The 27,863-nt window shown below is 36.0% G+C and overlaps 1 protein-coding gene across 13 annotated transcripts in view; it reads right to left on the bottom strand.

The window, feature by feature from the left end:
• Window positions 1–27,863, bottom strand: part of CEP170 (centrosomal protein 170) — a 131,962-nt gene that overhangs the window by 49,391 nt on the left and 54,708 nt on the right. For 8 of the 13 annotated variants that reach the window (XM_030812593.1, XM_030812599.1, XM_030812595.1 and 5 more), the window contains exons 5-9: window positions 27,761–27,819; window positions 27,502–27,664; window positions 26,044–26,178; window positions 17,843–18,319; window positions 12,626–13,269 (exon numbers count right to left, since the gene is read on the bottom strand). In XM_030812593.1, the coding sequence (XP_030668453.1) occupies window positions 12,626–13,269; window positions 17,843–18,319; window positions 26,044–26,178; window positions 27,502–27,664; window positions 27,761–27,819 (1,478 nt within the window). The remainder of the gene's footprint in view (window positions 1–12,625; window positions 13,270–17,842; window positions 18,320–26,043; window positions 26,179–27,501; window positions 27,665–27,760; window positions 27,820–27,863) is intronic. The other 5 variants (XM_030812603.1, XM_030812604.1, XM_030812605.1 and 2 more) reach the window with 2 other exon arrangements.

Here is a 27,863-nt window from a genome sequence, read left to right as displayed (position 1 = left end):
ATAGGCCAGGCGTGGTGGCACACATATGTAATCCCAGCACTTTGGGAGGCCGAGGCGAGCAGATCACTTGAGGTCAGGGGTTCCGGACCAGCCTGGCCAACATGGTGAAACCCCGTTTCTACTAAAAATACAAAAATTAGCTGGGCATGGTGCCACGTGCCTATAGTCCCAGCTACTTGGGAGGCTGAGGCAAGAAAAAGAAAATAGCTTGAACCCAGGAGGTGGAGGTTACAATGTGCTGAGATCATGCCACTGCATTCCAGCCTGGGCAGAAAAATGAGACACTGCTTCAAAAAAAAAAAAAAAAAAAAAAAACCACGATTTAATAATGTTGTTAAACACTACGACAATGCAAAGAGTTAGAAAAAAGTATCTCTTCAGTTTCTTTTCAGCTTCTTTGCTCTATTATTATTGTGACACTTGTTGAAAAACTATAAACACGTGGCTCATTTTATCTGTTCCTTCCCTAGCAAATGTCTACACATAAAATTTTCTAAGATGCCATTTTATTGTATAATTGCGACATAGTGGATAGCATAATTCTCAAACTGTATTTGCCTAACAATCCCTTAAAGACCTTTGTTTGAAATGCAGATTCCAGGCCTATTCAAGATTAACTGTTTCAAAAAGCAAGTTGTCAATGTCCAACACTTCTGAGAAGTTCTAAATACTAAGACAAACAATGGCGTGCTTTTCTTCTATGGGCAGGACCTGAGTCTTACTCATTTCCTGGCAATAATAGGCCCTGGATGTCACAGAATAGATTGGAAAAATTTTAGGCATAGAAATTTTAACATTCTATTCTGCTATTAAATCTCCACTGTGTTCCCAATTTTTATTCTTTATAGTTATTGTTTGTGGCTCTGATTATTACAATCTAGAAAAATATCATGCATTTGAATGAGCAATTTGCAGAGAGGATCTTTAGGATATAACCAGAGAGCCTTCATTTTCTATAAAGAGAAGCTACCTCAGGCTAAACTATTTTCTAGACATAAAGTTTTAATGGTCTTATAGTACAGCTATCTGATAAGCTCTAAAGTTCATATTTAGTGTAACAGATATCAGACTTTCTCATTCACTAAAACTTGAAAATTTTACCACTAGATGGCCTTATTACTTAATATTTAATTCTAACATAACTATAGTTGTCAAGAAATATGATTTAATATTCTCTTGAATGCCTCACTATTTAAATTACCTTTGCTTTAGGAGCAAATTATATATTGTTTATTTTAAATCAAATATGAATTTTAATGCATGGAAGCACAATGTACAGAAGGGAAAAAACTAAAACTGCTTCGTTGTGCTTAACATTAGCGTTGTTTAACAGCAGTGAAAAAACCAGAGTATAACCTGTGTCCTCTAACCCCCACTTGTAAAGAAAGCAAGTTATAGCTATTCAAGTTATTTGTATCCGTCTTTAAAGAAGTTAATCATTCCTAACTCAAGTCACTGAACTCCAATTTTACTTGTTTATTTCCTTATTTTATAATTACTAACAAAAATCTAACTCAAGTTTGAAAGTAAAAGTAACCACATGAGTACTTGCATTTTTGCATCTCTTTGACATGTAATTTAGAAATTACCTTGAGTGATTTTCTGATGAATATTTAATTCTAATCCACACTAAAAACTTGATTTCCTTAAACATCTAAGCACCAGCAGTTTCAAATAAAATATCATGAACCTCTCTAAATCACTTCTGACACCACTTTGAAATGACAACAAAAAACATACGAAGAACTAATCCTGTGAGGAAGGGGAGCTGAAGCAGGGCAGAAAATACTTGGATGACGTTCGACATTGGATGACGTTCGACAGATTCCTTTTAAAGCATTAGAGACAGCTATACATTGTTACTTAATAATTTAAGTAACAATTATTTCTTCTCCAAACAAGTGGTAGGGCCTGACCTACTACAGTGTGGGGAAAGAAGCCTTCAAATTTCACATCTGTTTTGATAGCGTTTTGAAAAATTAATGACAGCAATGACTACCAGTCCACATTGAAATCCCTATCTATGCGTTTCTGCCTCTACGTAGAAACACATCCACTTGTGACAACTTTTATGTGACAACAAAGATATAAAGTTTATACTGTCTATATATTTAAAGTTAGTGTACTTTTCACACTTACAAAAGGTACCTACAATCTGAAAAAAGAGCTGATAATTGTATAGAACTTGAGAGCTCCTCAAAACCAAGACCAAGTATGCTAGGTTCTCTCACCTAGGAACATGCAAGGCTTCACTTCAATTACCAACTACATAGACTGTTGCTTACGGTCATCCCACCTGCTGGAAGGCTCAAAGGTATTTCTTTTTTTTTTTCTTTTTTTTGAGACGGAGTCTCGCTCTGTCACCCAGGCTGGAGTGCAGTGGCGCAATCTCGGCTCACTGCAAGCTCCGCCTCCCGGGTTCACGCCATTCTCCTGCCTCAGCCTCTCCGAGTAGCTGGGACTACAGGCGCCCGCCACAACGCCCGGCTAATTTTTTGTATTTTTAGTAGAGACAGGATTTCACCATGTTAGCCAGGATGGTCTCAGTCTCCTAACCTCATGATCTGCCCGCCTCGGCCTCCCAAAGTGCTGGGATTACAGGCGTGAGCCACCGCGCCCGGCCTCAAAGGTATTTCAAACACAGTATCTCAGCTCTAGGCTCATGATTCTCTTCTCTGGTCTGGTCTCAATCCAAATCCCAAACATGAGATACAACAAAATCCAGTTCTCTCATTCAGCTAGGAACTTCTGTAGGCTAGAAGTCCACAGTGGGGAAGGAGATGAGATACCTAATTTTTTTTTTTGAGATGGAGTCTCACTGTGTCCCCCAGGCTGGAGTGTAGTGGCGCGATCTCGGCTCACTGCAAGCTCCGCCTCCCGTGTTCACGCCATTCTCCTGCCTCAGCCTCTGCGAGTAGCTGGGACTACAGGCGCCCGCCACCATGCCCGGCTAATTTTTTGTATTTTTAGTAGAGACGGGGTTTCACTGTGGTCTCGATCTCCTGACCTCGTGATCCGCCCGCCTCGGCCTCCCAAAGTGCTGGGATTACAAGCGTGAGCCACCGCGCCCGGCCGAGATACCTAATTTTTATGCTTGCACCCCAAGTTTGCCAGTTTCTAATTCTTCTAGAGTAGGATCAATGGAAGGCGGAATAGGACAGGAGTAGAAAACTTCTTTGTGAACTTGCACTTGCATGGATAGCTGTCTGGGCCTGGCAGATGTTTAAAGACAACTCATTCGTATTGGGGGTAGGAAGTGGCTTTCACATGTTCTCTCCTACAGTTCCCCCGATCCGAGTAGATACATCTCTATTTGTGGAGCGAGCCACGACCCCTCTGCCATGGCCTTTAGGTCTGGGTTAAGAAGGCAGTACCTCCCTCCCTAACCCACTCCAACAATCATGAAGCAATCTTTTCTTCTGAATACATTTGTATATTTGGCATTTCACTTTGGGATTTCAAATCCAAAGCTTAGTGGCTACTGTAAACCATTTTAACAACCTGTTACTGAGGAATGGCACTTACTCTCCACAGGCTACTTGGCTAGCCACTGCAGGGGATTACAAAATCTGTATGACAGTCTTAGCTTTTGAGGAGGTTAGGTCTAATAAAGGAGCTTATAAAAAGAAGAGGCTGTCACCTGAAAGAACCATGCAGGAATATTCTGTAATTAAAACTAAATATCCATAAGAGCCAAACTATATTTTTAGATTTTAGTTTTAAGTTTAAAGAGACTAAACATTCCCCAGATAACAAACTTGTACAATACAAACCAAACCTATGAAAAGTTTGACTGATTTTTTTCACTAGCATATTATGATCATGGTCATTATCATTTAAAAGCTCAGTCTGTGCAAAGATCCACAGTGTCCAATTCTGATATCAGAATGGTGAGGATGGGGGATACAGGGTCAACTTTCGTGGGGATAAATATCCTACCTATTGAATATTTGCAGAGAGGTGAAAATTTACATTTAGTAACATCAGATACGGGAAGCTTGCTGATTGTGACAGAAAATAGAGACCACTGTGAGAGAAGAGAAGCGCCGTGGGGTAAGATGTAGGCATAAAAATATAGTAATACAATGTAGAGCAAAATGATAATTCAATAGCAACAGTGCTAATTTATTAGTTTAAAAAATATCCAAATCAGTTGGAATTCAGAATTCATATTCCCACAGAAATGAAAAATATAATGGCAGATTAAACATCTAACTTCTACAGTCTTATTTTAAAGTAACAACTGAAAAATAGTATTGCATTAGTATATCAATCACATCAAGGTGTCCAAGTAAAAATGTAGTCAAGTTTCAACCTCAGATAACCAGAACATCATTCTCCTCAATGAGAAGTCCAAAGACTTCTTGGGTAAGGAGAGCAGGGTCTCTGTTAGATCAAATCAATAGTAGAGGTTCCCATGGCCCATGAAAATAATTTGACAAATAATTACTTTAAGAATTATGCAGAATTCTAGCCACTAGTGTCAAGGAACTAAATCAGGATGATTTAAGAGGAGAATTTATTTTTGTAATTGTCCATGAAAATCTAATTTTACTTTTAAAAAGAAAAATCCCTTAAAATTCAATGGAATAAATTATTCTGAATATTTAACACTGTGATTTTTATCACATATTTGTAATCAACTTTTCAATTTAAAATTCAGACAAAATTATTAGAAGAGCACAGAAAGGGAGTCAGGAGAGACATTTTATAATTTATCCAGGTACATAAATAAATATATGTACATGCACATTCATAACAGTGTTACAACAGCCAAAGGAAGAAACAACACAATTATCCATCTGTGGATGAATGGATGAATAAAATGTGGTTTATGCAAGCAATAAGATATTTATTCAGCCATAAAAAGGAATGGGCAGGGCGTGGTGGCTCATGCCTGTAATTCCAGCACTTTGGGGGCTGAGGCTGGTGGATCACCTGAGGTCAGGAGTTTGAGACCAGCCTGGCCAACATGGCGAAACCCCCTCTCTACTAAAAATACAAAAATTAGCCGGGCGTGGTGGCACGTGCCTGTAGTCCCAGCTACGAATGAGGCTGAGACAGGAGAATCGCATGAACTCGGGAGGTGGTGGTTACAGTGAGCCGAGATCATGCCACTGCACTCCAGCCTGGGCGACAGAGCAAGACTCTGTCTCAGAAAAAAAGGAATGAAGTACTGATACAGGTTACAACACATGTGAACCTTGAAAACATTATTCCAAGTGAAAGTAGCCGGTCACAAAAGGCCACATATGGTATGATTCCATTTATAGAAAATGTCTAGAATAAGCAAATCCATAGAGACAAAAAGTAGGTTAGTGGCTGCCAGGAGGCTGGGAGAGGAAGGAATGGGAAATGACTGCTTAATGATTATGAGATTTTGTTTTGCAGTGATGAAAATGCCCTGAAATTAAGATAGTGCTGATGGTTGTACAACCTTGTGAATGTACTAAAAGCCATTGAATTGTACACTTTAAATGGCTAAAATAGTCAATTTTATATTATATGAATTTTACCTCATATTTTCTTTAAATGGGACTCTATCTTCTTTTTTTTTTTTTTGAGATGGGTCTTGCTCTGTCACCCAGGCTGGAGTGCAGCAGCGTGATCTTGGCTCACTGCAACCTCTGCCTCCCGGGTTCAAGCGATTCTCCTGCCTCAGCCTCCCGAGTAGCTGGGATTGCGGGCTCATGCCCCATGCCCTGCTATTTTTTTTGTATGTTTAGTAGAGAGGGGGTTTCACAGTGTTAGCCAGGATGGTGTCAATCTCCTGACCTCATGATCCACCCACCTTGGCCTCCCAAAGTGCTGGGATTACAGGCTTGAGCCACTGCGCTCAGCCTCTATCTTCTTCCTTTGCTCCCCTGTCTGGGTGAAAACATGTTCTTAAATCTTTGTCTTCCCTCTTAACCTATCTTGTGTCCTTGATTCTCCCCATTACTTAGAAGTCTTACATCCATAATCTCTTCCCTCCCATCACTTCCTACATCTTTCTCGATTTGCTCTTTCTTTTATATCTTCAAATTATACTTAGATCTCATCTAATTCCTCTAAAATTTAAATGTCCAATTTCTCTCCTTTTTATGGTCATTCCCTGGTCACGCATCCCCTCTTACAGTCCCTATAAGCTGGCTGTTCATCAATAATCATGTTCCCCTTTCCTTGCCAAGAAGCTTTTCCACCTGGAAGCTGTCAGGTAGGTATTGCTAGGAACTCAAAGGTAAGTCTAGTCTATTTATCACAGCATCTCCCCGAAATTTATACATTTCTTCTTCTGAGACTATCTTTGCAGCTTTCATACTTAATATTACAAAGCTAAGTTTATAATATATACAAGGTTTTAAACTATATATTTTAACAAGTTATTTTGGAATCAAGATATAAACTAGTTTCAGCATATAAAAATGCAGAAAAATTTCTTTGTAGGGGCCTGGTTGGATTTAATTAATCCATAAATTCATTGAAATAAGTTAGCCAATATACAACGAATCATATACAAATGCTAACAAATGAAAAAGCAGGTCACAAATTTTTCTTTCTCATTCATTCACATTCAAAAGATATTTATTGAGTGTCTATTACATGCCAGACACTGTTCTAGACACAAGGGATACAGATGTGAACAAGACAAATAACATCATCTTAGAGTGGACAAACAGAAAATAAACCAGATGGAAGTGAGTTCTACAAAGAAAACAGAACATGGCAATCTGATGGAGAGATACAAGAAGTGAATGATGCAGCTACTTTAAATAGAGTGGTGAGTAAAAGCCACTTCAAAGTGAATTATGAGATGGGTATACAGTTTCCATTTTTCAAGACAAAAAGTTACGGAGATGGATGGTGGTGATGGCTGTCCAACATTTTAAACATATTTAATAACACTAAACTCTACAGTTAAAAATTGCTAAGATGATAAATTTTATGTTATATATATTTTCTACAATAAAAAGATGGAAAGAATAAATAAAATGAATTATGAGAAGCTAGGCATGCCAAAAACACAAGGAAGAGCTTATTAGATTGAGGGCACAATTTTCTCAAAGAGGAAAATAAATAGAATTTCATACAATAAGAGAGAAAGGAAAATGAGGGCAAACCTATTATGTTAGGCCTCTGGCTGAATAAAAGGTGAGGGTTCCCTCGTGAAGCTTTGGAACTTAACATAGCAGGAGAGTTTCTTATACCCAGGAAGGAGGCGGCAGAGGTTAAGAAGGGTTGAGGAGAACTGATCAGAGAAACCAAAAGTAAGCTCTCCTGGTAGAAATTAAAAAGAAAAAATTCTCAATATAGAAAAAATTGCTGACTCTGTTGTCAAAGTCTTCTCCTATTGTCCAAGGCTCTTACTTGATCTCCTACTCCTTGAGTTCCCAAGCACATCTAATTTTCTATTTGAGTGGACTTTGGACATCCTGCCTTCCTCTGAGTTCTATGTAGCACTGTCTACATAGATTTTGATTCTGGTTTATCATCGTTTCCCTGGCTCTTACTTGGATCTCATCTTAAATCTTGCTGTGACTTTCAGGGTTTGGAATATTTTCACAGGGTCCAGACCCTCAGCACTGACTTTCTTCAGCTGTTTGACTGACTGCTGTAAATGTTCTTCCTCTCATGTTTCTGGTTTTGTTATAGGTCTCCTGGCTTTAGATTCTTCCCTACCAACTGTTGCTTATAGAACCAGCAGTGACCAGGCCCTATGAGGGAAGAAAAGATGCTAATAAGAGGCTTTGTGGGGGAGATATATTGACACAATGAACAAGAATCAAAACTCAGGACAAGAAAAGTATCTGGCAGAGTTGGTCTATGGTATGAAATTTATGAGGAGAAATATTTCTTTTAAGAGGATAGTCCCTCAAGCCCTCCACAATGATCATTTTTTCTTGTTCCTTTAATGTTTAGCTTTCTGTTCTTACCACAAGTTTCTCCTATTTAGCTTAGGAGGTTAGGAAGTAACCCTGACAAGGTCTTCCTCTTGCCTCAGTGGTCATCTCTTTTGATGGAAGAATGGAGAGAAGAAACTGGTACTGTGATGGGAAGGTAGTTATCGGAGAGGCCAAGGGAGAGAGGGTTGGGAGAGATAATTACTACTATGAGAAATAAATGCCTTTAATCTAGGCAGGCAACAGCACTTTCTTATAGTGTATTTCCATGTAAACTTAGACATAAAACTTAAGAGGTCTTTATCATATCAGGTATATGTGTTAACATTTTAAAGGTGAATTTGAGGACATGCATAAAATAAGGTGATCTATTGAGAGAGACAGCCCCAAAATACAAACCCAAATGTTGTAATCTCATAACTTGGCGACAGAAAAAGAGGGTAGGTAGTTCACTATCTTTTAACTACTACCAGCACAGAAAAATAAGGATACAGCAGTTTAGCTTGGTCATCTCTTTAAAGAAATCCTATTCTAATGTTATACACCTCTTCCCAAGGTAAAATGCAAATACATGGTTTGCTCATCTTCTTTATCCCAAGAATTACAATGTATTTTGGAGAAAAACTGAAAAGGCATTCTGTGCTCATCATAGTTAACATCAGTGTGTCACGTGATACTGTTGCTTACTGACTTCTCTTCGCTCTGCTTTTGATTCCAAGATGCTACATATTCCTTTGGTTTTCTCTTATTCCTTTTTCACACTTTTCAGTTTCTTTTGTTTGCCCTTCTCCTTTGTCCATCAATGTTGGTGTTGCTGAGATTTTCATACTTTATTTCCTCTCACCCTATACATTTTCTCTGATTGATCTCATCTCTTATTTTGTATTCAATTACTGCTATGGTTTGGATGTGGTTTGTCCCTGCCAAAACTCATGTAGAAGTTTAATTGCCAGTGTGACAGTGTTGGGAGGTGAGGCCTAGTGGGAGGTGTTTGGGTCAAAAAGGCAGATCTCTCATGAATATATTAATGCTGTCTTGTGAGTTCTTGTTCTTATGGGAATGGATTTGTTCCCTTCATAGTAGACTGTTATAAAGTGAGGCAGCCCCTCTTGTTTTGCCTTTTTGCATATGTCCACTTCTCCTCTGACTTTCTCTACCGTGTTTTGACCCAGCATGTAGCCCTTAACATAAGCCAGCCATATGTGGAGCTATGCTCTAGAATTTCCCAGCCTACAGTATTGTGAGCTAAATAAACCTCTTTTCTGGATAAGCTACCCAGTCTCAGATATAGCAACACAAAACATACTAAGACAGCTGCCCTCTATTGTCTAATAATTCCCAGATCTGTATTTTTAGCCCAGACTTCTTACCTAAGATCTAGTCATTAACTGATTGACTACTGGACATGACAGCAGCTTTTAGATTGCCTTCTGTGCTTCTGACATTTCCAATGTTCAATCCATACTTCACACTTCTGACAGTGACTCGACCATGTCCATTGCCCTACTTAAACGTTTTCAATGATTCCCCACTGCCTTCGGCATTAAAGTCCTCAGTATGATATATAATGAACTTCAATATCGAGTCCAATCTCATCTCTTCAAAAGTATCTGTGGTCCTCTGAACAAGTCATGTGTGATCCTGTGCTTTCGAATAGGCTGTTCTGTATTTCTGGAAAACTCTACCTAGCATGCCTGTTATGGGATTAATTACGTATGTTTCACGGCTAGCTCAGCTGGCAATATTTATTGAGGACATTTTATATGCTGGCACTAGGTTCCTACAGTCACGGAGTTTACATTTGTTTGTGTCTCTCTCCAATGGGAGTGGGGAGGCAAATGAATAAACAGTGAACTAGTGAAGCAGTAATAAAGCTTATGATTAAAATGAAACAAGTTGATGACAGTGACTACTTTTTTTTTTTTAACTGAATGACTAAAGACTTCTCTGAGGAAGGAATGTCCTCTGAAGACCTGAGATCTCCTCTTGGAAGCTATTGGTAGCTTTCCTCCAACCGCTTTAGTTTTTAAGTCTTGGTTTTCGTCTGTGTATGTCTATTCTAGTACACAGCCATTTCTTGAGAGAAAGAGCTCAGTCTTTTCATTATGAATCACCTTCTCATAGACACAAAGCCTGGCACATAGTTAATGTTGAATTAAAGTTGCTAAATAAACGAATCAATGAAATAGAACACATCTCAGATGATGACGTGAAAAAGAGTTTGACCACATGAACGTTTCCAGGACCAAAGAACATTTAAATTCAGACAAACAACAGCTGATGGCCCCAACTTCCATCCCACACACCCAAACTTCAAAATGGAGAAACTGGATGACAACACTCGTCCAGGCAACTTGATATGATGCCTGTATATACTCCTATCCTCCCAAAGTGCTTTTTCTGCCTTCCTTCTGGCTGTTGTTGGTCTTTGTTTTCTTCACACCCACAGGTTACTTCATCTTACTCAGACATAAGCTTCTATGCTTTTGTTTTCCCAGAGCCTGACTTTAGCCCGAATTTGGCTATAAGGTTTATGTGGATTCAAGCTAATGGAATCTCAGCTCTTTTTCTTTGGTAGTCACAAGATAACGTAGTGAGCTTTATTCTTCCCAGCAATATGGTCTCAGCTTCATTTTCTGGTTTTTACAAACGAACAATGACTTCGAACCATGTACGCAGTCACATCTACCATTACTCCTTTAAATGACTCCTGCTGTAATGTCTTGGGTTTCTCTATCCATAGTGTGACCATATAATTTGCTGTCAAAATGGACTCTGAGAATAAAAAATGATGCTTATGATAATTGTAGGCAACAGGTGTAAAACAGGTTTTGTGGCCACCCTCTCTATCCAGCAGTTTCCTGAAGAGTTTCATCTGCTACAGTGACTTCTTTCTTGGCTTTCTGCTGTCCTGGCCAAGCCAGCCCCTCACACTGTCACTCCCACTGTGGTTTTATATTTAACCCTTTCAGTGCTGAAAGAACATTCTGAGATTTGTCAGTACTTTATGTAGAGATTCAAATGTGGAAACTCCTAATAACAGTAATGATAAAGCAACATTTATAAAGCAATAAGATAGGTATTGTGATAAGTCTTTTATATGTTTTATTGAATTCTTTTTATAATCTAGTGATATCTCCTCTGTTTCAGAGATAAAAGAAACTGAGGCTTAAAGAGGTAACTTTATCCAAGGGCACACACTAGCACATGCAAAGTTTATATTTAATCCCAGATCTGTCTCCTTACAAGTATCCATGTTCTTAAATTGCACTCTCTCTCTCTCTTTCTCTATATCTAAAATCTCTCTCTATATATAAAATCCTTCACTGCAAAATAATCTTTTAATGGGAAGACATCAGCCATTATGATCAGTCATTAAGAAACATGAGATGTTTCTTAAACACTATACTTTTCATATTAACAACTATAATATTGCTCACCTATTTCCCAGACAAGGGGTCTCCAAAAGTTTGGAGTTGAGCAGCTCAGTGGTAAACTTTAAGCATGTACTCCACAATAAATGTATATTTAGAAATTATACGTACTCTCTTACAGTGTAGTAAGAGATTTTATATACTATAGAACACAATCCAAAATAAAAATTACAAATATGAAAATAAAGGTAAACATTAAGTTCTAATATTTTTCCTGCATCCCAAAGGGTTATCTTATCTTGCCCTCCTCCCTGAGAGGCCATTCCAGAAACTCATAATCTAAGTAAGTGCATCTCAAATGTTAATGTGCACATTAGCCAACTGGAGATCTCACTTCTAATGTAGATTTTGACTTGGTATATATAGGATGGGCCTGAGAAGTTGCATTTCTAACAAGCTTCCAAGTAATATTTATGCTGCTTGGAGCATATTTGAGTAACAAGAGCGGATTTGAGTATGGAGCGGATTTGAGTAACAAGAATTCAAACAAAAGATTAACGTTTAGCCAAACGGATGCTGCTATTTTGCAAGAGGTAATATTAGGTTGGTGCAAAAGTCACTGCGGTTTTTGCCATTACTTTCAATGGCAACCTTGATAGCTGATTCTAAAGTCAACCTTTCACGACCATTGGCAAAACTGAGAAAAATTACCTTTTAAACCATGCAACAATCCTTATACACGCTAACCAATAATATCAAAGAACATACTTGAAATGTAGATAACCATCACGACTGGTCATATACGTGGCTAAACTAGTAAACTAAATCATAAACAACTGATTTTGTTTTCATATACTTCTCTTCTATCACCAATGACAGCAGTGAATAGAAATTTAAAAAAAATACAGACAAAGAACAAAGCTAAAATAAGTATTTTCATCTGCTTTCAACAAGAAATCAGCAGGTAGGAAATCTGTGGTTAACTATTATTGGCTAATATCTACATTTATGTTAACAGAGTTATAGCAATGTTTGTTGGTTGTTTCTTTTTATTTTTTAAATAAATGCAAAGCAAGAATGTCCAAAGCATACTATTTTTAAAACCTATCTTTAATTTACACAAATTTAAAAGGTCCAAACCTTTTAAATACACAGAGCTTTATGTATGAAACTCAGGTAAATTCAGAATATCAGCAAATAAAATCACAAAGCATGTTGGTCTTACTGTTAGTCTTGCAGTTCCCTAACAAAACCCTAAAATTCACATACCACTGACTGCATGACAACATCTCATGCTGACTCTCCAATAATTTCCACCAGTCAAATACACCACACAACAACTAAGATCACACTCAAATTTCAATTATTTACCTTGTCAATCATTTTTCTTGCTTCCACTTCCTCACTGTTGGGATTCTCTAACTCAATGGTATAAGTACCCTTGTCACTTTGGTCATCATCATTATCCTTTTCAGAAGTAGCAGAAGTTGCTTGAATTTTTAACATTTTATCCATCTCCTGGCTTGGTCTGTGCCCAAGACTCCCTGAACTTCTTAATAATGCAGTTTGTAGGAAGGGTATTGACACCGATGGCTCCTCTGATTTCTGTTTTAACAATTTCCCATGTGGAACACCATGCCCCCCTCTGTGATGCGCAGAGCTAGTCTGTAAAGACAAAGAAACCACTTTGGCATCTGCTGTTGGAGACTTTGCTTTCTCAAGTTTTGTATGTGGTGTTGAATATGTAGTTTCCTGACACAAGATTCCCGCACTTTGAGTAAAAGAATATGACCTTCTTTTTCTGGGATTGTCTTCATCAAAGAATGCAATCATAAAAGCAGTTTGACTTACAACAGCTTGGTCTTGATGCTTTTCAGTAGCCTGGACCTTCTGTAGCTTTTTGTGTTCTGAATGGTGGCGTCTTAAGTGTTCCTCAAGAGTTGCACGTTTGCTACAGCGCCTGTGAGCCCCAGCGTTCTCTGAATCACTTTGCGTACCATCATCATGTTTATTTCCTGGATACAAAAAGAAACCACACAATAGAGAAGGAAAAAGTCCCATGTAGAAATTTAGAAGCATATACAAAAGTGCTATTTGTTTTGCTCCCCTCCTCCTTTTCAATCCAAAGTCATATGTTCTCTTCAGTAACAGGCTCGGCAAACTTGCTCAATTGCAATGGTTACATTCAAATTTTATCAACTGACAATGAGGTCCTTTATAAACAACTGAATAGGATCGCCTTTCTCCAAATTTTAACTTTATAATGTTTCATCAATGTCTTAATAGATAATCAATGCTCTATCTCTGCGATATTTGTATTCCTAACATCAATAAACATTAATTCTGCCTTCAAATTATACACCTTATTTAGCAATAAAAAATTTGACTCTAGCATTAGAGACGAAAAAAGACAAGAAAAAGGGTAATGTCACCGAAATGCTTACTGTTACACAGGAAATGAGAACACAAGTATTGTAAAAATGTGATGAATCTTAAGCTTCACTGATGTTCAATACTTTCAGAAGCTCAGCATATTTTTCCTTTTTATTAAAAAGATTCAAATTTGTAGTCCCCACTAATTATTGCAAAATTTTTTCCAAATATCTTTCCAGCTATGAGAATTTTTGAAAATTGCATTTGCACTCGAAACTCTAGTGGCTTCAGAGTTAAAGAAAGCATGCTGAGAGGTCTATCAATGCAAAGGGTCACCTATGAAATCTCCACCTGGATCTAAGGACCACTGGGCAAACCGCATGGTGCTAAATATAACCAGCTATTTTCCCCATGAAGCTTATCAGGTTAGAATATATTTGAATTTTGAAAGATCACCTCTTTAACAAAAGTTTTTCGATTTTAGAGAAAGTAAAAGCCACTAAATAGTTACCCTTAATGGTTCTGTTATGTTTTGGATGTGATGACACAAAAATTATTTTTTTCCTGATTTAAAATTCTCATTACCTAAATAATAAGTATATGATAAAAATAATCAAATGATATTGTATTATTATAGCATGAAATTATTAGAAAGTAAAGTTATTCTATGCATATTTTAAATGGAATCACAAATCAGATCTTCAATTAGTTTTAAGCTTCTTTAGCTATAAATGAATTTAGTCAACAAGGTACATTCTAATGCTTCCAGGACTAAATCTGATTTTTAAATTTACCTGGGCTACAAATTTTAATGTGAACACCCACTGAATAATATGCTACCAAACAAAATAATGATCAGACATGAAAGACTTGGGGGTGGGAGAAGCAAATGACCTATGTCTAGGGAAGTTGAGTGTTAATCTTTATAGGTTGTTTCTAATGAATTTAGAGATTACTAACTGGTCCCATCGATTTAACACAGAAACACTAGTTATAAAAATGTGGTGCATAAAAGGAATGAGAAGACACAGAATAGAGAACTGCAGAACACACAGAAAAGGGTCATGTCTTGGAAAAGTAATAGGCAAGGGAAACAAGGGGAGTAAGATGAAAATGAAGGTGATTTGGAGATCACGTCTATCAAAGTAATAGTGATTAATACTATAAAAATCATATATGACAACAAATCTGAAGATCTTTCTTCAAATTGTTGACTACTCAAAATGCAATCTGAAAAGAAAAAATGGGATTAATTAATGAAATCCCTGCCTCAGGTAATTAAGCTAGGAATAACAGATAGCAGATGAAAGGCAAGCCCAAACAAACTCACTAGTTCAAATATAGACTTCATTAAAAACACTAGATTTTACAACCTATTTCATTGTTGTATTGGCTCTATTGAAAAGGAATCCAGTTTCTAAGAGCTGAAAATGACTAAATTCCAATATTCGCTGTACCATAAGAATAACAGATCACGCACATACAGAAAAATTTTAATGAAAATACCATCTTCACAGAATTTAATTGATTCCAATACATACAATTTGGCACTTAGTGGTGTCAGGCCCTTTCAAATATCTTTCCTACAACTTGTAGTTCAAAACTTTTCTTACAAGTTAGTCATTTTCTTTTTTGGAAAATTACCATTCCCTCTTGTATTTTGTCAGGGTTATACAAGTCAACATCTCATCACAGCTGCAATTTTCTGTTTCTACTGAATAAAAAAGTCACTAGGAAACAGTCCTCACCAAGTTCTTTTCTTTCCTTTGCTTATCATTAGCTATGCCTAAATATGTTGAAGTCCTTTTAATATTTTTAGGGTAGGTTAGCTGTAACAAGTCAGTGGTGTGGCCTAAAGCAGTGGGAACTCTCCTAAAGGGTTAAAGTGTATGGGCTTTATTTTCCTCACTGTCCCAAAGCACCTGCACTTTACTCTTGTAGGAGCAAAGTTTTTTGTTTTAGTTTTGTTTTGCCTACTTTCAATTCTTTGATCTAAACAGTTGCTGCAAACCTAATTTTTGTAAAATTTTTATTATTTGCTATAACTACATTTATTTAGAGTCTGGCTATATACTTTTTATATCCTAAATCATGGAAAATTGTTATCTAATGATGGAAGCTCTGACCTTTGGGGAAAGTCACATGTCATTTATACACATGTCCAGAAAAGTAAAATGAGTCTATCTTGGATCAAAAAATGAGTTATATTCACAAAAACACTATCTTCAATGGCTTGTAAAATGGTCTGAAGGCAAATCCAAAAGAAGAGTTCTCACACTGGCACCATACTGGAATGTATGTCTACCTATAAATCAACTTTGAAGGACAACAGTAATATGATTACATAATTTCTAGTAAGGGCTTAAAAGATCTAATCATTAAAATACAGATACAGTATACATGTGGACATTAATCCCTCTATTTGGAATTAGGCCCACAAATGGGCCTTGTGAGGAGAGAATGTTTTAAAATAATGGCTTAAAAATAATAGTCAATACAGGCTGGGCGCGGTGGCTCACGCCTGTAATTCCAGCACTTTGGGAGGTTGAGGCGGGCAGATCATGAGGTCAGGAGATCGAGACCATCCTGGATAACACGGTGAAACCCCGTCTCTGCTAAAAATACAAAAAAATTAGCTGGGCGTGGTGGCAGGTGGCTGTAGTCCCAGCTACTCGGGAGGCTGAGGCAGGAGAATGGCATGAACTCGGGAGGCGGAGCTTGCAGTGAGCCGAGATCGCGCCACTGCACTCCAGCCTGGGTGACAAAGACTCTGTCTAAAAAAAAAAATAAAATAAAATAATAATAGTCAATATAGAAAATAGTTATAATGACTAAAATAAGTTACAAATGGGTTTAATAAAGGTATTTTTAAAAAGATTGTCTTTTAAAAGGATATTTTACCTCGGTTTTTGTTTATTAAGAGTGGTTTTAAAAAGTCTAAGTTATTTCTAAATTCTCAAGGTTCAGCTACCTCTTATACTGTACTAGGATATCAATATTATTTATCCAATTCATATAAACAGCCTACTTATTTGTGAGTGTTAACCTATATAAACAAAATGTCGCAATTATGTATTGTCTAGAAGTAAAAGGTCACAATCATATGCCAGGTAACTGCTGATAACTATAATTAAATATTGTGATAGGCTCCGACAAATAATTAGGTAATCACATCATCTCACTGTACTGAAATGTCTTAGAAGCAAATCAGAAATAAGTATACAAATACTATTTCTTCATTACTTGATCAGAATGCCAGGACATAAGGTACAGATTAAATCAGGGCCAGTCTTGTCACTGACAGAGAAGTCACCCATTGTTTATTCAAATTAGTACCTATCACATGCTCGAGTACTAGATGAAGTATTAGGAGTACAAAAACTCCTAATATAGTAACAGAATGGTCAGATAAACATGTAATCACAATCTGTTCAAAATCGTTTTCCTTACAGATAGCTTATTAAATAAAAGATAGAGTAACATAAATCCATATTCAATTAATTCTAAAATAAATTTAACTGGCAAAACCAATGAGAAAAAACTGATCAGCTGATACATCAATGTACAAACATACAAATTTTACTAATTTTGGCTAAGTTCTACACAAATAAAGTATATATATTTCAAAAATGAACATTCAACTCTAATTTTCATAAAGTCCTAATATTAAAAAAAATTTTAAACTGGATGAATAGATCCTACCAAATATTTCTAAACCAAAAATCTTTGTTTTATGAGTAACCACTGAGCATACTTTGAAGCACTCCATCAGTAATGTGACTGCATTACCCAAGTGGAACTTTTGGCTCAGACCTGGTTTAAAATTTCTTTCAGAATCTAGATATTGATCTCAATAGAGAACAGAATTGAATATATCTTTTCCTTAAATCAAGAAAATGATGGAACTCGTCTTCTAGGGAACTCTACTGGTGAACTTAATAAATTTTATATTTCTAGAAGAAAGAGACTGTTTTACAGCATAAATATAAGCTCATAAAACCAACCTGGTTTTGTCAAGAAAATGAAGAAAGACTATTTTGAATGAGGAAGTTGGACCGGGCAGTGTGGCTTCCTGTTGAGTTTTAAGACTAAATATAACCTTTGAAAAAAGCAGAATGTTTTCTACCACGTAAGTATCTACGAGTAGTACAGTAACTGAAGACTAGATTTTCTTTATCATAAAATAGGAAGTTCTGAAGGATCAAATCACTTTACCTTTCAACCTTTTCAAGTACACTGGAACATCACTTTTAATGCTTTTAGAATCCTCTTCTGTTCTTTCCCATAGCATTTGAGGAGGGTTGTTTTGTGCTAGCCAGTCAGCGACTTTGTTTTCCGGTGCCATCATTCCTGTTTGAATCCCCGGCAAGTCTTGAGTTCCAGGAGAAGACTTCTTGGACTTGTGGCGCTGATCAGAAGTAAACTTTGTCACATGGTCTCTAATAGTTACCTTCCCTGGGGTACTGTCATCAAATTCAATGGTAAATGAAGCATGCCCTGCACCTGTTATATGGGAACTTGGTGTGTCTTTTGTTGGGATTTCATGAATAGTGCTTTCTGTTATTTGTGATGGTTGCTGGAATTCTTTTGTAGGGATTTCAAAATAACTTGGTTCCCTACAGAAAGGAAAAAGTACTTCTTCATTTGCAGCTGCAGATTGTTCCTCAACTTGCTTGGCATCTATGCTGCACCCTAATGAGAAAAATAAGAGAAAATTCAAAATATTTGATTGCTTCTGGCACTTGAGGGAGTCTGGTAATGGCCATGTGTACTACTCCATGAGAACCAGAAGGCAGATCACAGTCTGGATGAAAACCAATGGCATTTATATCACAGAACAAACGTCACAGAGAAGAAATAATCTTGATTATAAACATGCTATTTGATTACCAATAGGGGATGGAAGATAAGCAGCAGCAATGGCAAATGAGAGCAAAGCAGTTAAATGGATCTTGCATGGCTAGGTCCATATTTTTTTTCCAACTTGGATCTAGAATTCATCAAGGTCCAAAAGAATTAAAATAAAATGTAGATGGAGATGCATGTTCAATGTATATATAAAAAGTGACAGAAAAACCATGAACTCCCTTCTCAAGTCACCAAGATGAGATATCTGAAATATATATGAACACATGTAGTGCTCCAAAGGAGAATAGGTGCTCAAATGAGAATACAAACATGAAGTAAATATCCAAGTGATCTTCTGGAAGTAATGATTCCACTTACCATTCTTCACCATTACATTCAGAAACATTACTTTCAGAATGACAAATATATTGCTGAAGTGCGATCCTTGCAAGAAGATAAAAACATTTTATAAAGACTAAAACATGTGGTTTGCAATCCAAGCAGTAGTGTGAAAGAAATAAGGTTAAAATAGGAAATTCAGTTTCCAGACAATAACTCTGGAAGTTTACATTTCCATACAGCAGAATATGCAAAAGTGTCAAAAATCCTTGGAGGAAAGCTGAACTGTAAACCTCAGCTTAACATGAGTTGGCAGAAGGAGCAAGCAACTCTGGAACACTATCACTATTCTTCTATTGCCTCAGAATCTAATACAAAAGTATAAAAATAGATGTATTTATGAATAAAATACATAAATGAAAATGACAACTAAAATGTTTTCGGTATGCAAATGCAAAAGAAAAAAATTAAAGATGCTATTGTCCTATTGTTGAAGAAGCAAAGCATGTCCATTATCAAAATGAAGAGCAAGTTCAAATGAGACATATTTCCCTAAAGCTCAAAAATGAATTCTGCTTTTAAACAGATTAATAGAAAAATCACTTACAGACAATTTATTAGGAAAACAAGGCAATTCAGGGAGACCAGGTTGTTTCCAAACATTTTCTAATTAAGTGAAGCATTTGGTCTTTTGAAACATCTTCTCAAAGATTAAATTTTAGTAGGATCTGTCAGGTACTATAATTGGTTTCTTGACAGCAGTCCGAATATAAAATAAAACCTGACTGCTTTTAGGTTACAGAAGAATGATATAGTCACATCTCTCTTTTGTAATCAAATGTGTGGGATAGGGCACGGAAGACAACAAGCTCCATTTCCACAATAAATATAATAATAATAAATTGTCAAAAAAAATCTAAACACAAGGCAAAGAGAACATGTAATATGAAAGAATATATTGTAATTTTCACTGTGAAAAATTATCCCTTTTAAAATCTACTCAGTTTTCCTATCACTGAACATGAAAGAATAGTATTGGAAAAACTCTACATTATCAGAGAAATAATCATACATTTATATGACATGACCTAAGTTTAAAAAAATGTTTGATTAAAGAGTTAATTTATCTTTTTCTTAAAAATAAAATGTTCAGCTGGACTTTTGAGTGTTTACTCTGAAGTCATGTTAGTTAAAATTTCCATTAGAATAAAATGTATTAACTACTTCTCATATACTAATAGTTCATTGTTATTTTTCTATTTTTTCAGACATTGATTTTTTTACTATGTACAATGTACTGTCCTTGATCAAGTCCATACAGTACAACTGGTTCATAAACCTCTCTCCCTCCCCCCATATAGATATATACATATAGTTTGTTTTTGCTTTGCTCATCCTTCAGGTGACAGAACAATGTCAAGGTGGTAGTTTCTAATACCACTACACAGCCAAATCAAACTGACCCACTACAAAGAGAGCCAAATCAAACTGACGCACTATACAGACAGCCAAATAAAACTGATGTGGCTCAGCTACGAAGCAAGTAACACAAGATAGCTGGCCAGGGATGTAGCACTTATTAACCACTTGTTGCTCATGATTCAAAGGAATATTATCTCAGTTTTCCTCCCTTGCAAAAAAAGTTCACAGTTAATACTGACATGTTTTAACATGTTTCATGCATTAAAACAGCTGAGATCAACAACTGCACTGCACTGTTTTGAAGGTCACCATTCCCAAGTTAGTGCTACTTCAAACTCGCATTCACTCAAAGCTAGAAACTTGAGACTTATGCAAGTTAATAACTAATTCATCTAGAAATCAAGTACCTAACCATGTCAAGTAGCACAATAGGGTGGAAAGGCAGCAGGCTATGATCTGATGATCATAACCAGGTAGCCCGGCTTCGTGCAAAGCCCAGACAAGATCTGAAATCAGATAAATCTTATCCCTAATCAGTCTGTAGTCATTTTACTCATCATAAAGTGAGAAAACGGTATCTTCCCATAAGATTGTTGTGAAGATTTAGTGAGATGAGTATTAAGTGAGATCATGGAAGTTACCCAGAACAAAGAAGGTACACAAATAAATGCTTCTCCCTCAACCTTCAAAAACAGCTGAGAATCAGGAAGACAAAAAGCTAATACCAAAACCTAACTCTAAAAAACCCAAGACAGATATGACAATGCCTATCCTTGAATATTCATAAACATTACTAACAGTTAAGATCTTCACTGAGAGGTTTTCACTATTTACTCAGATCACATGTAGCAAACCTTGGGCAGGGTACAAAAGTGAGGATTAAGGACAGACAAATTGCACCAAGTGGTAGAGATAAGATGAAAAACAAGAGCAGACAAATGGCCCCAAAAACATGGTGGTCCAGTACCATTCAGTATATAGGGCAAACAGTCTTATGTACTACAGTCTCCTGAGGACATTATTGTAGGGCAATATCAGTATTATTATATTACTAATATAATTGATTATTGATTATATCAATATTCTATTGCTATTGATATATATGAATAATAGTACCACTGATATTGATGATTAATGATGATTCTGAGTCATAAGAAAAAGTTTTAAATTATACTGAACCTTCTCTGCTTAAGAAGGTGGTAATACGGGTAATGAATTTAACAGAAACTTAGGAAATGGTTAAACTTTAAAAAAAAACTATCAACTGTAAAAGTAAAGTTCAATCATTTGGAAAATTCATTATGTGGAAGGATTAATTTCCCTAAAGATGATAAAAACAGAGGAAGTGTGGTCCAACTACACTTGGGAAGTACCTAATAGAAAAACTATAAGGGGTCTTCTGATCAACATAGAAAAATAAAACACCTTTCCTCCCTCAGAACACTAACAGAACATATTCTGGAATTTAGAAATTTAACATTCATCTATCTTCAAAACTCATTTTGTTATACCAAATTAAACTAAATAATATAGTAAATACTTGTTTAGACTAGTATTATATTATTAATCTCAATTACTAGATTTAAAAAATTATTTAATGATTGATTATGCTATAATTAATTCCATATATCTAAATCAGAAAAGCGATTGGTGATACTCTGCTTATGTTCTTAAGGTATTTTATGACTATGTTACCTTAACACAGTATGTTACAAGGGATACTTATACTTCATCCAGAATAAATGTTCTTTTCATTCTTCTGTACTAAATTCAATGAAATATTAAACTTATTTGAGATGACAAGGACTATAATTATAACAGCTCATTCTGCTTTAAGACATCCATCCAACCTAGTCTGTTCAAGTATGTCAAATTAAGAAGACTGGGAAGCTCCTTTTGCTTAAAAGGAGCTACAACTTGAAAATTTCCAAATTTAGTTTCGCTGGATTAAAAATCAACATAAGAGAGCCAAAAATCTATGATTCCCAGTTGCACATGCCATTTCAAAATGTGTGCAACGGTTAAAGGCCTTTAATTATAACCTAAATTAATTACTGAGACCAAGTTAGGAGGTAGAAAAGCATAGCTGTAAATAAATTGAGGACAAATTTTCTGTCTTAATACGATTAAAAATAGTCACACAATTTCTGGAGAACGAAATTGCTCTAAAGTAAATATTTGCTTAAACCAGGGCTTTTTAAGCTATATGGCAAGTCTCCAGGAGCTTCTGGATATATATGAACACACAGAGAGGGACGTTAAAAATTACTAGGTAGCAAACACTCTTATACTTTCTGGAATGTAACTCTAAAAATTAATAACTAAGAAGCAAATCACTTTTTGGTTTCACTAAGAGTATGCTTACAGGATAAATTATTAAACTAATCATGTATATTCCACAATTTGAAACTTAAGAAAAGTTTAAATTTTTAAAAATACCTTAATTTCAAAATGACCAAATTAAAGAACACTTGATACACATTTCAGATCTGATTCTACAATTTCTTCTGGCTTCATAAATTATTTCAAGACAGTAAACTATTTTCCTCATCCTATATTTTAAAAAGCTGCAAATGATAAATCTGAAACAGTAATATCCTCATACTAACATAAGAAAGCAAGTGAGAGTCTCTTAAGGCTATTACTAATCAGCTGTATCTGACAGGGCACTTTAAGGAATTTGACACAAGACATAAATCACTGAATTATTACTCAAAAAAAATCCCAAGATTATGAGACAGCTTTTGGTCATCTAGCAGAAAGAGCACACAAGCTGAGAATTCAGTTACATTCATATAGATGAAAGTATTGCTGGATGCTTCACATTTGAAATTTATTTTATTATGCTGAGCTAGGAGGGTTCAATTTTTTATGGCTATTTGATTTTGGAGTGTTTGTTTAAATCTTTGTACCCTATGAAGTATATCCTTTTAGAGTGATTGTGTTTACAAGAGTAATGATGGCTGAAATATTAAAACTTCTTAAGGTTAAGAGCGTGGACTCTGGAGTCAGGCAATCTAAGTTCAAATCTCAGCTCCATTATTTGTAGTTGGGTGACTTTGACAAGTAAATTAGTTTCAGTATGCCTCAGTTTCTTTATCTACAAAATCACAGTAACTACACCTTTAGGTATTGCTGTGATGATTAAATAAATGCATACAAAGCACTTTGAAGAATGTCTGGATAAAGTAAACAGTATTTTAGTGTTACTAAATAACTAATAGTGTTAGCTAGTACTGTAAATCATGGTTGTGCCTTCGGTACAGAAATTACATAGACATTTCATTGTGTGTTAGAAGTTACGTGCTTCAGATTTCAAAAGCTGTTTTGTGTGTGACAGGGGAGGGCTAAAATTTTAATGGCAAGATAAAAATTACTATCACACTGATTTTCAGAGTTTGGTGATAATTATACTCAGCTATGTTTTCTTCATCACCTAATTGGTAAATCTTTCCCCATCTCAGTACTAGGTGGCTCTAGGGCACAATGATAGTATATATAATGTGGTACTTGAATAAGACATGTATAGTTTAGTTGCGGGGAGGAGGCACACACACAACATAGTGAATGAAACTGTAACGTATTGGCGATAAATATACAGACATCATTTAGAATGTATCTCTTTATCATTTAATGTATGTGTGTATTTATGTCTGTGGGAAAAAAGCAGGCAGGAATTAGCATAATTTATGGGGGATGCATTGGGAGAGAGCACTCAACAACTGGTAATGGGACATAAGGCTGACCATGGAAATTGGGACAAAATTAGAAAACTCTGACATAAACAACTTAGTTTAAAATCTATTTGGCAGGCAAAAGACAGTCATTGTAGTTTCTTGAACAAAGAAAATAAAGATCAATTTAAATGTGTTATACAAAATAAACTGCAGGAGGGTTGAAACCAGGAGGTTGGTAGCCCAATCACGACTCAGGACGGGGGGCAGCAACAGACCTAAGGATTAGACAAACAAGGTGAAGGGAAGGAACACACAAAATTTACATATAAAGCAGACATCCTTGGTTTTCTTTCAATATGCTTTCCCTGTTCTTTCCTCCTCAAAGGACTCCAAAAATCTCTGGTATCCACTCTCCCCTGACATAGATCATGTGGCTTAGGGGAAAACTAACACCACACACAGCTTCAAGGTGAGCAAGACTGGTTTAAGGATAATCTAACCTGCCTTGCCAGGAATTGGTTCAGAAATAAGCAGGTGACCCTCTCCTGAACCTGTGAGAGGCCAATGAGATGAGAGATGTTGAGAACTTTTGGCAAAGTTCTTCCAAATTCTGGAAGGTCTTCTGGAAGTAACGTTTTCGCTTTCCTGTTGGATGTGATCAAAGTAGCATGTACCCCTTCCTGCTACTGGCAGGCAGCCTATGAGAGTGAGGGTAAACTTCTCAGTCTGCAACCACTATGAAGAGCAAGACTGAGAGCCAGAGAGAAGCTAGCTAGCTGATGACGACATTGTTGAGATGCTGAAGTAAACAACCCTCATGGGGTTCAGTTATGTGAGCCAGTAAATTTCTTTCCTGTTTAGTCTCAGGCAGCATTTGTTATTTACATCTGAAAGCGTGCTAAGTAATACTGTTTCTGCGCATGGGCATGAAGAAAACTGCTGGTGACAGAAACAATAAAGCTGGGATGGGAATTTATTTGCAAAGTTGACAAGTTCAGCCTTGGGCACTGTAAGATCAAGTTGATAATGCTCGCTTTCCTAGACTTGTATCCATTAGGGCATACCTAAAGAACCAATGTTCTTATTCTCCAGCTAAGAAAAATGTCCTATTTATCTTGTAGAATTAGGGTGAAAAGTGGAAAAGTGAGAAGAGTTTTCATGGAATTTACCCTTGTTTCAGAGCCAGACTTAGTCTTCCATACTGAGCCCAGGTGCCTGTACTTCATTCCTCCAGTTCTGGATCCTTGTCTGCTGTTATCTCAAAAACCGGCTGCTTCATCTTTCTGTTCTCATGTCTTTGCATGGTCCTTATGTGGCAACTGACACCTCCATTTATTTCCTGGAACTCTTGATTTTCTGGTTTATGGACTGAACCACTCCATTAACAATATCAGAAATATCAAAAATATGTTCCTTGACTATTAATCTGAGAATCTGACCCAGAACTATTTTTTCATTCTGGCTGCCAAACTCAACTAATCTTGTTGCTGCCATTTCTCATTACAATGAGCACACTAAGGTTTTGAAGAATTTGTAATTTCATATCACATTTATTAACAAAGTGGGAATTGTTCATTTAAAAATATGATTAAGCTGGACATGAGATGGTGTGTGCCATAATCTCAGCTCCTTGGGAGGCTGAAGTGGGAAGATGGCTTGAGTCCAGGAGTTCAAGACTAGCCTGGGCAATACTGTGTGATCTCATCTCAAAGAATAAATTAACTAATTTATTTTTAAAATATGATTATATTCTGTGGATCTAATAAAAACACAAAATTAGTGCCTACTATTTTGGTCTAATTGATATATTTTAATAATTATTTTTATATACTTAAAATGCCTAGTTATATCATTAATCTACTTTCCAAATCTTAACATCTCCTTTAAATTGTAAAAAATATTTTAAATAGAAGTGCCTTATAAAGATATTAAAATTAATACTTTACTTAAAATCACACATAATTTTAAATTTACATTAAAATAACAAGGCCATTAAAACATTCATCCATTTTAAAAAATCAAAGTATAGAATACTAGATCATCTCTTTTCATGGTAGACAGCTGTTTGCTTAGATTACAGATGCTTCCCAAAATATCCATTTAATGTCACAGTGATTGAGATTTTTTTACCTGATGTTCCAGCTTCATGATTTTTTTCTTCAGGTTTGCCATTTGTCTTGAAAGCTCTTTTTTCATCCACCTCATCATCCCCCCACCATGATGGCTGCCCATATAATGGAGTACCACGGGGCATAGCAGAAATATCTGGAAAGAGGTGGGAAAAATCTGTCTAGAGCAGATGAAACAGAAAAGAATACGCTTTCGCAGAATGCTATAACTGCCTGCTTGATTAATTAAATTTAAAAGCAAAGTATAGTCTTGATAGCTAAAATGCACTCTATACTGAATAACTTGGTATTTGTGGGAGATCTTATACAACGTTGGACATGACTAAATAAATAAGATTTCCACTGGGTGGTATCTAAGTAACACAATGTGCTACATATCTCAATAGCTTTTTGTTAAAGTGTTATGAGTTGTTTGGTATATAACTGAACCGCTTGTAACAAATGGCATTTTACTTGAATTTAGACAGAAAGTGACCTCAGAAGAACAAGTTTGTTGAAACTAGACAATAATCAACTAGGGAAGAACAAAACCAGTCTGATCAGAAATGGCTCATTAAGGCTAAATGTAAAAGACAAAGCTAAAGTAAGTTTTCGCATGAGTAGCTATTTTCCAATTTTTTTCAAGCCCAAGGGCACAAAAACTAGTTCTTAACAGAACTAACATATTTTTGTTTGAGCAAATGTAGTAACGCCTATTCATTTAAAAACTTGTTTCTGTTTGAATGGGATTATTTATGTAAGGCATTTTATAACGTTCCTAAAATTGTAAATTATTATATGGTGATATAGCCACATTTGATTTAAAAAATTTTCCTTTTAATTCATTTTCGTTGTTATGCTGCAGAAGAAAATGCAGACAAACATGAAATAATAAAAATATTATAAGGTAAATTACACAGGTAACCCTTTGAATCTGTAGGTTCTGCATCCATGGGTTCAATTAGCTGCAGATGAAAAATGTTTTGGGGGAAAAAAATTCCACTACGTTCCAAAATGCAAGACTTAAAATTGCCTTATGCCAAGTACTATTACACAAATGAAGTGAGGTGTATGCATTGTATTAAGTATTATAAGTGATCTAGAGATGATTTAAAGTATACAGGAGGATGTGCACAAGTTATGTGCAAATACTATGCCATTTTACATAAGGAACTTGAGCATCGTGAATTCTGGTATTCATGGGAGTCCTGAAACCAGTCTCCCATGGATACTGAAGGACGACTATATTTACTTCCCTTAAACATTTAAACATATTAAGCACACCTATATACAACGGCTATATATAATTATGTGTTTTATAATGTTTCCTAATGAAAGCACTGGTAGCATTAAAACACACTCTGAAATTATCACTATTATAAATTATTTTTATATGGACATGGCCAACTTTCTGAGAACAAAGCATGCAGTGTCTTCAAGATCAAGTATAAAGATGGTCTTTCGAGAGAGGCCAGCTTACCCATGGCTTTTTCCTCGGATTTCAGTGCTTCAGTAGCTTTGTGCTGCACTTCAGTAGCAGCGTCTGCTACCTTTGAATCTATGCTTTTGGCACTTGCAGATTTGGATAATTCTGATTCTGAAGATTTTTGGGACAACTGAAGCTGAATGGTAAACTTCTCATGCTATAAAACATTTAAAAATGGAAGTGAAACATCAAGAAGTAAAATCAACCATAATGAATAGTAGATTTGCAAAAGAAGTTAAGTAAAAACTATTACCTTAAGAGCTTCTTCAGGGACCCTCATTTCTCCTTGTACTACAGTGAAAAGATTTGTATGTAAACGGGGCTAAGGAAGAATATAACCTCAAATTTCTGGTAAT

This window comes from Nomascus leucogenys, chromosome 5 (genome assembly GCF_006542625.1).
Source record: "Nomascus leucogenys isolate Asia chromosome 5, Asia_NLE_v1, whole genome shotgun sequence".
Classification (NCBI taxonomy): domain Eukaryota; kingdom Metazoa; phylum Chordata; class Mammalia; order Primates; family Hylobatidae; genus Nomascus; species Nomascus leucogenys.
The sequence above is the reverse complement of the archived record's forward strand: the minus strand, read 5'-3'. Positions and strand labels throughout refer to the sequence as shown.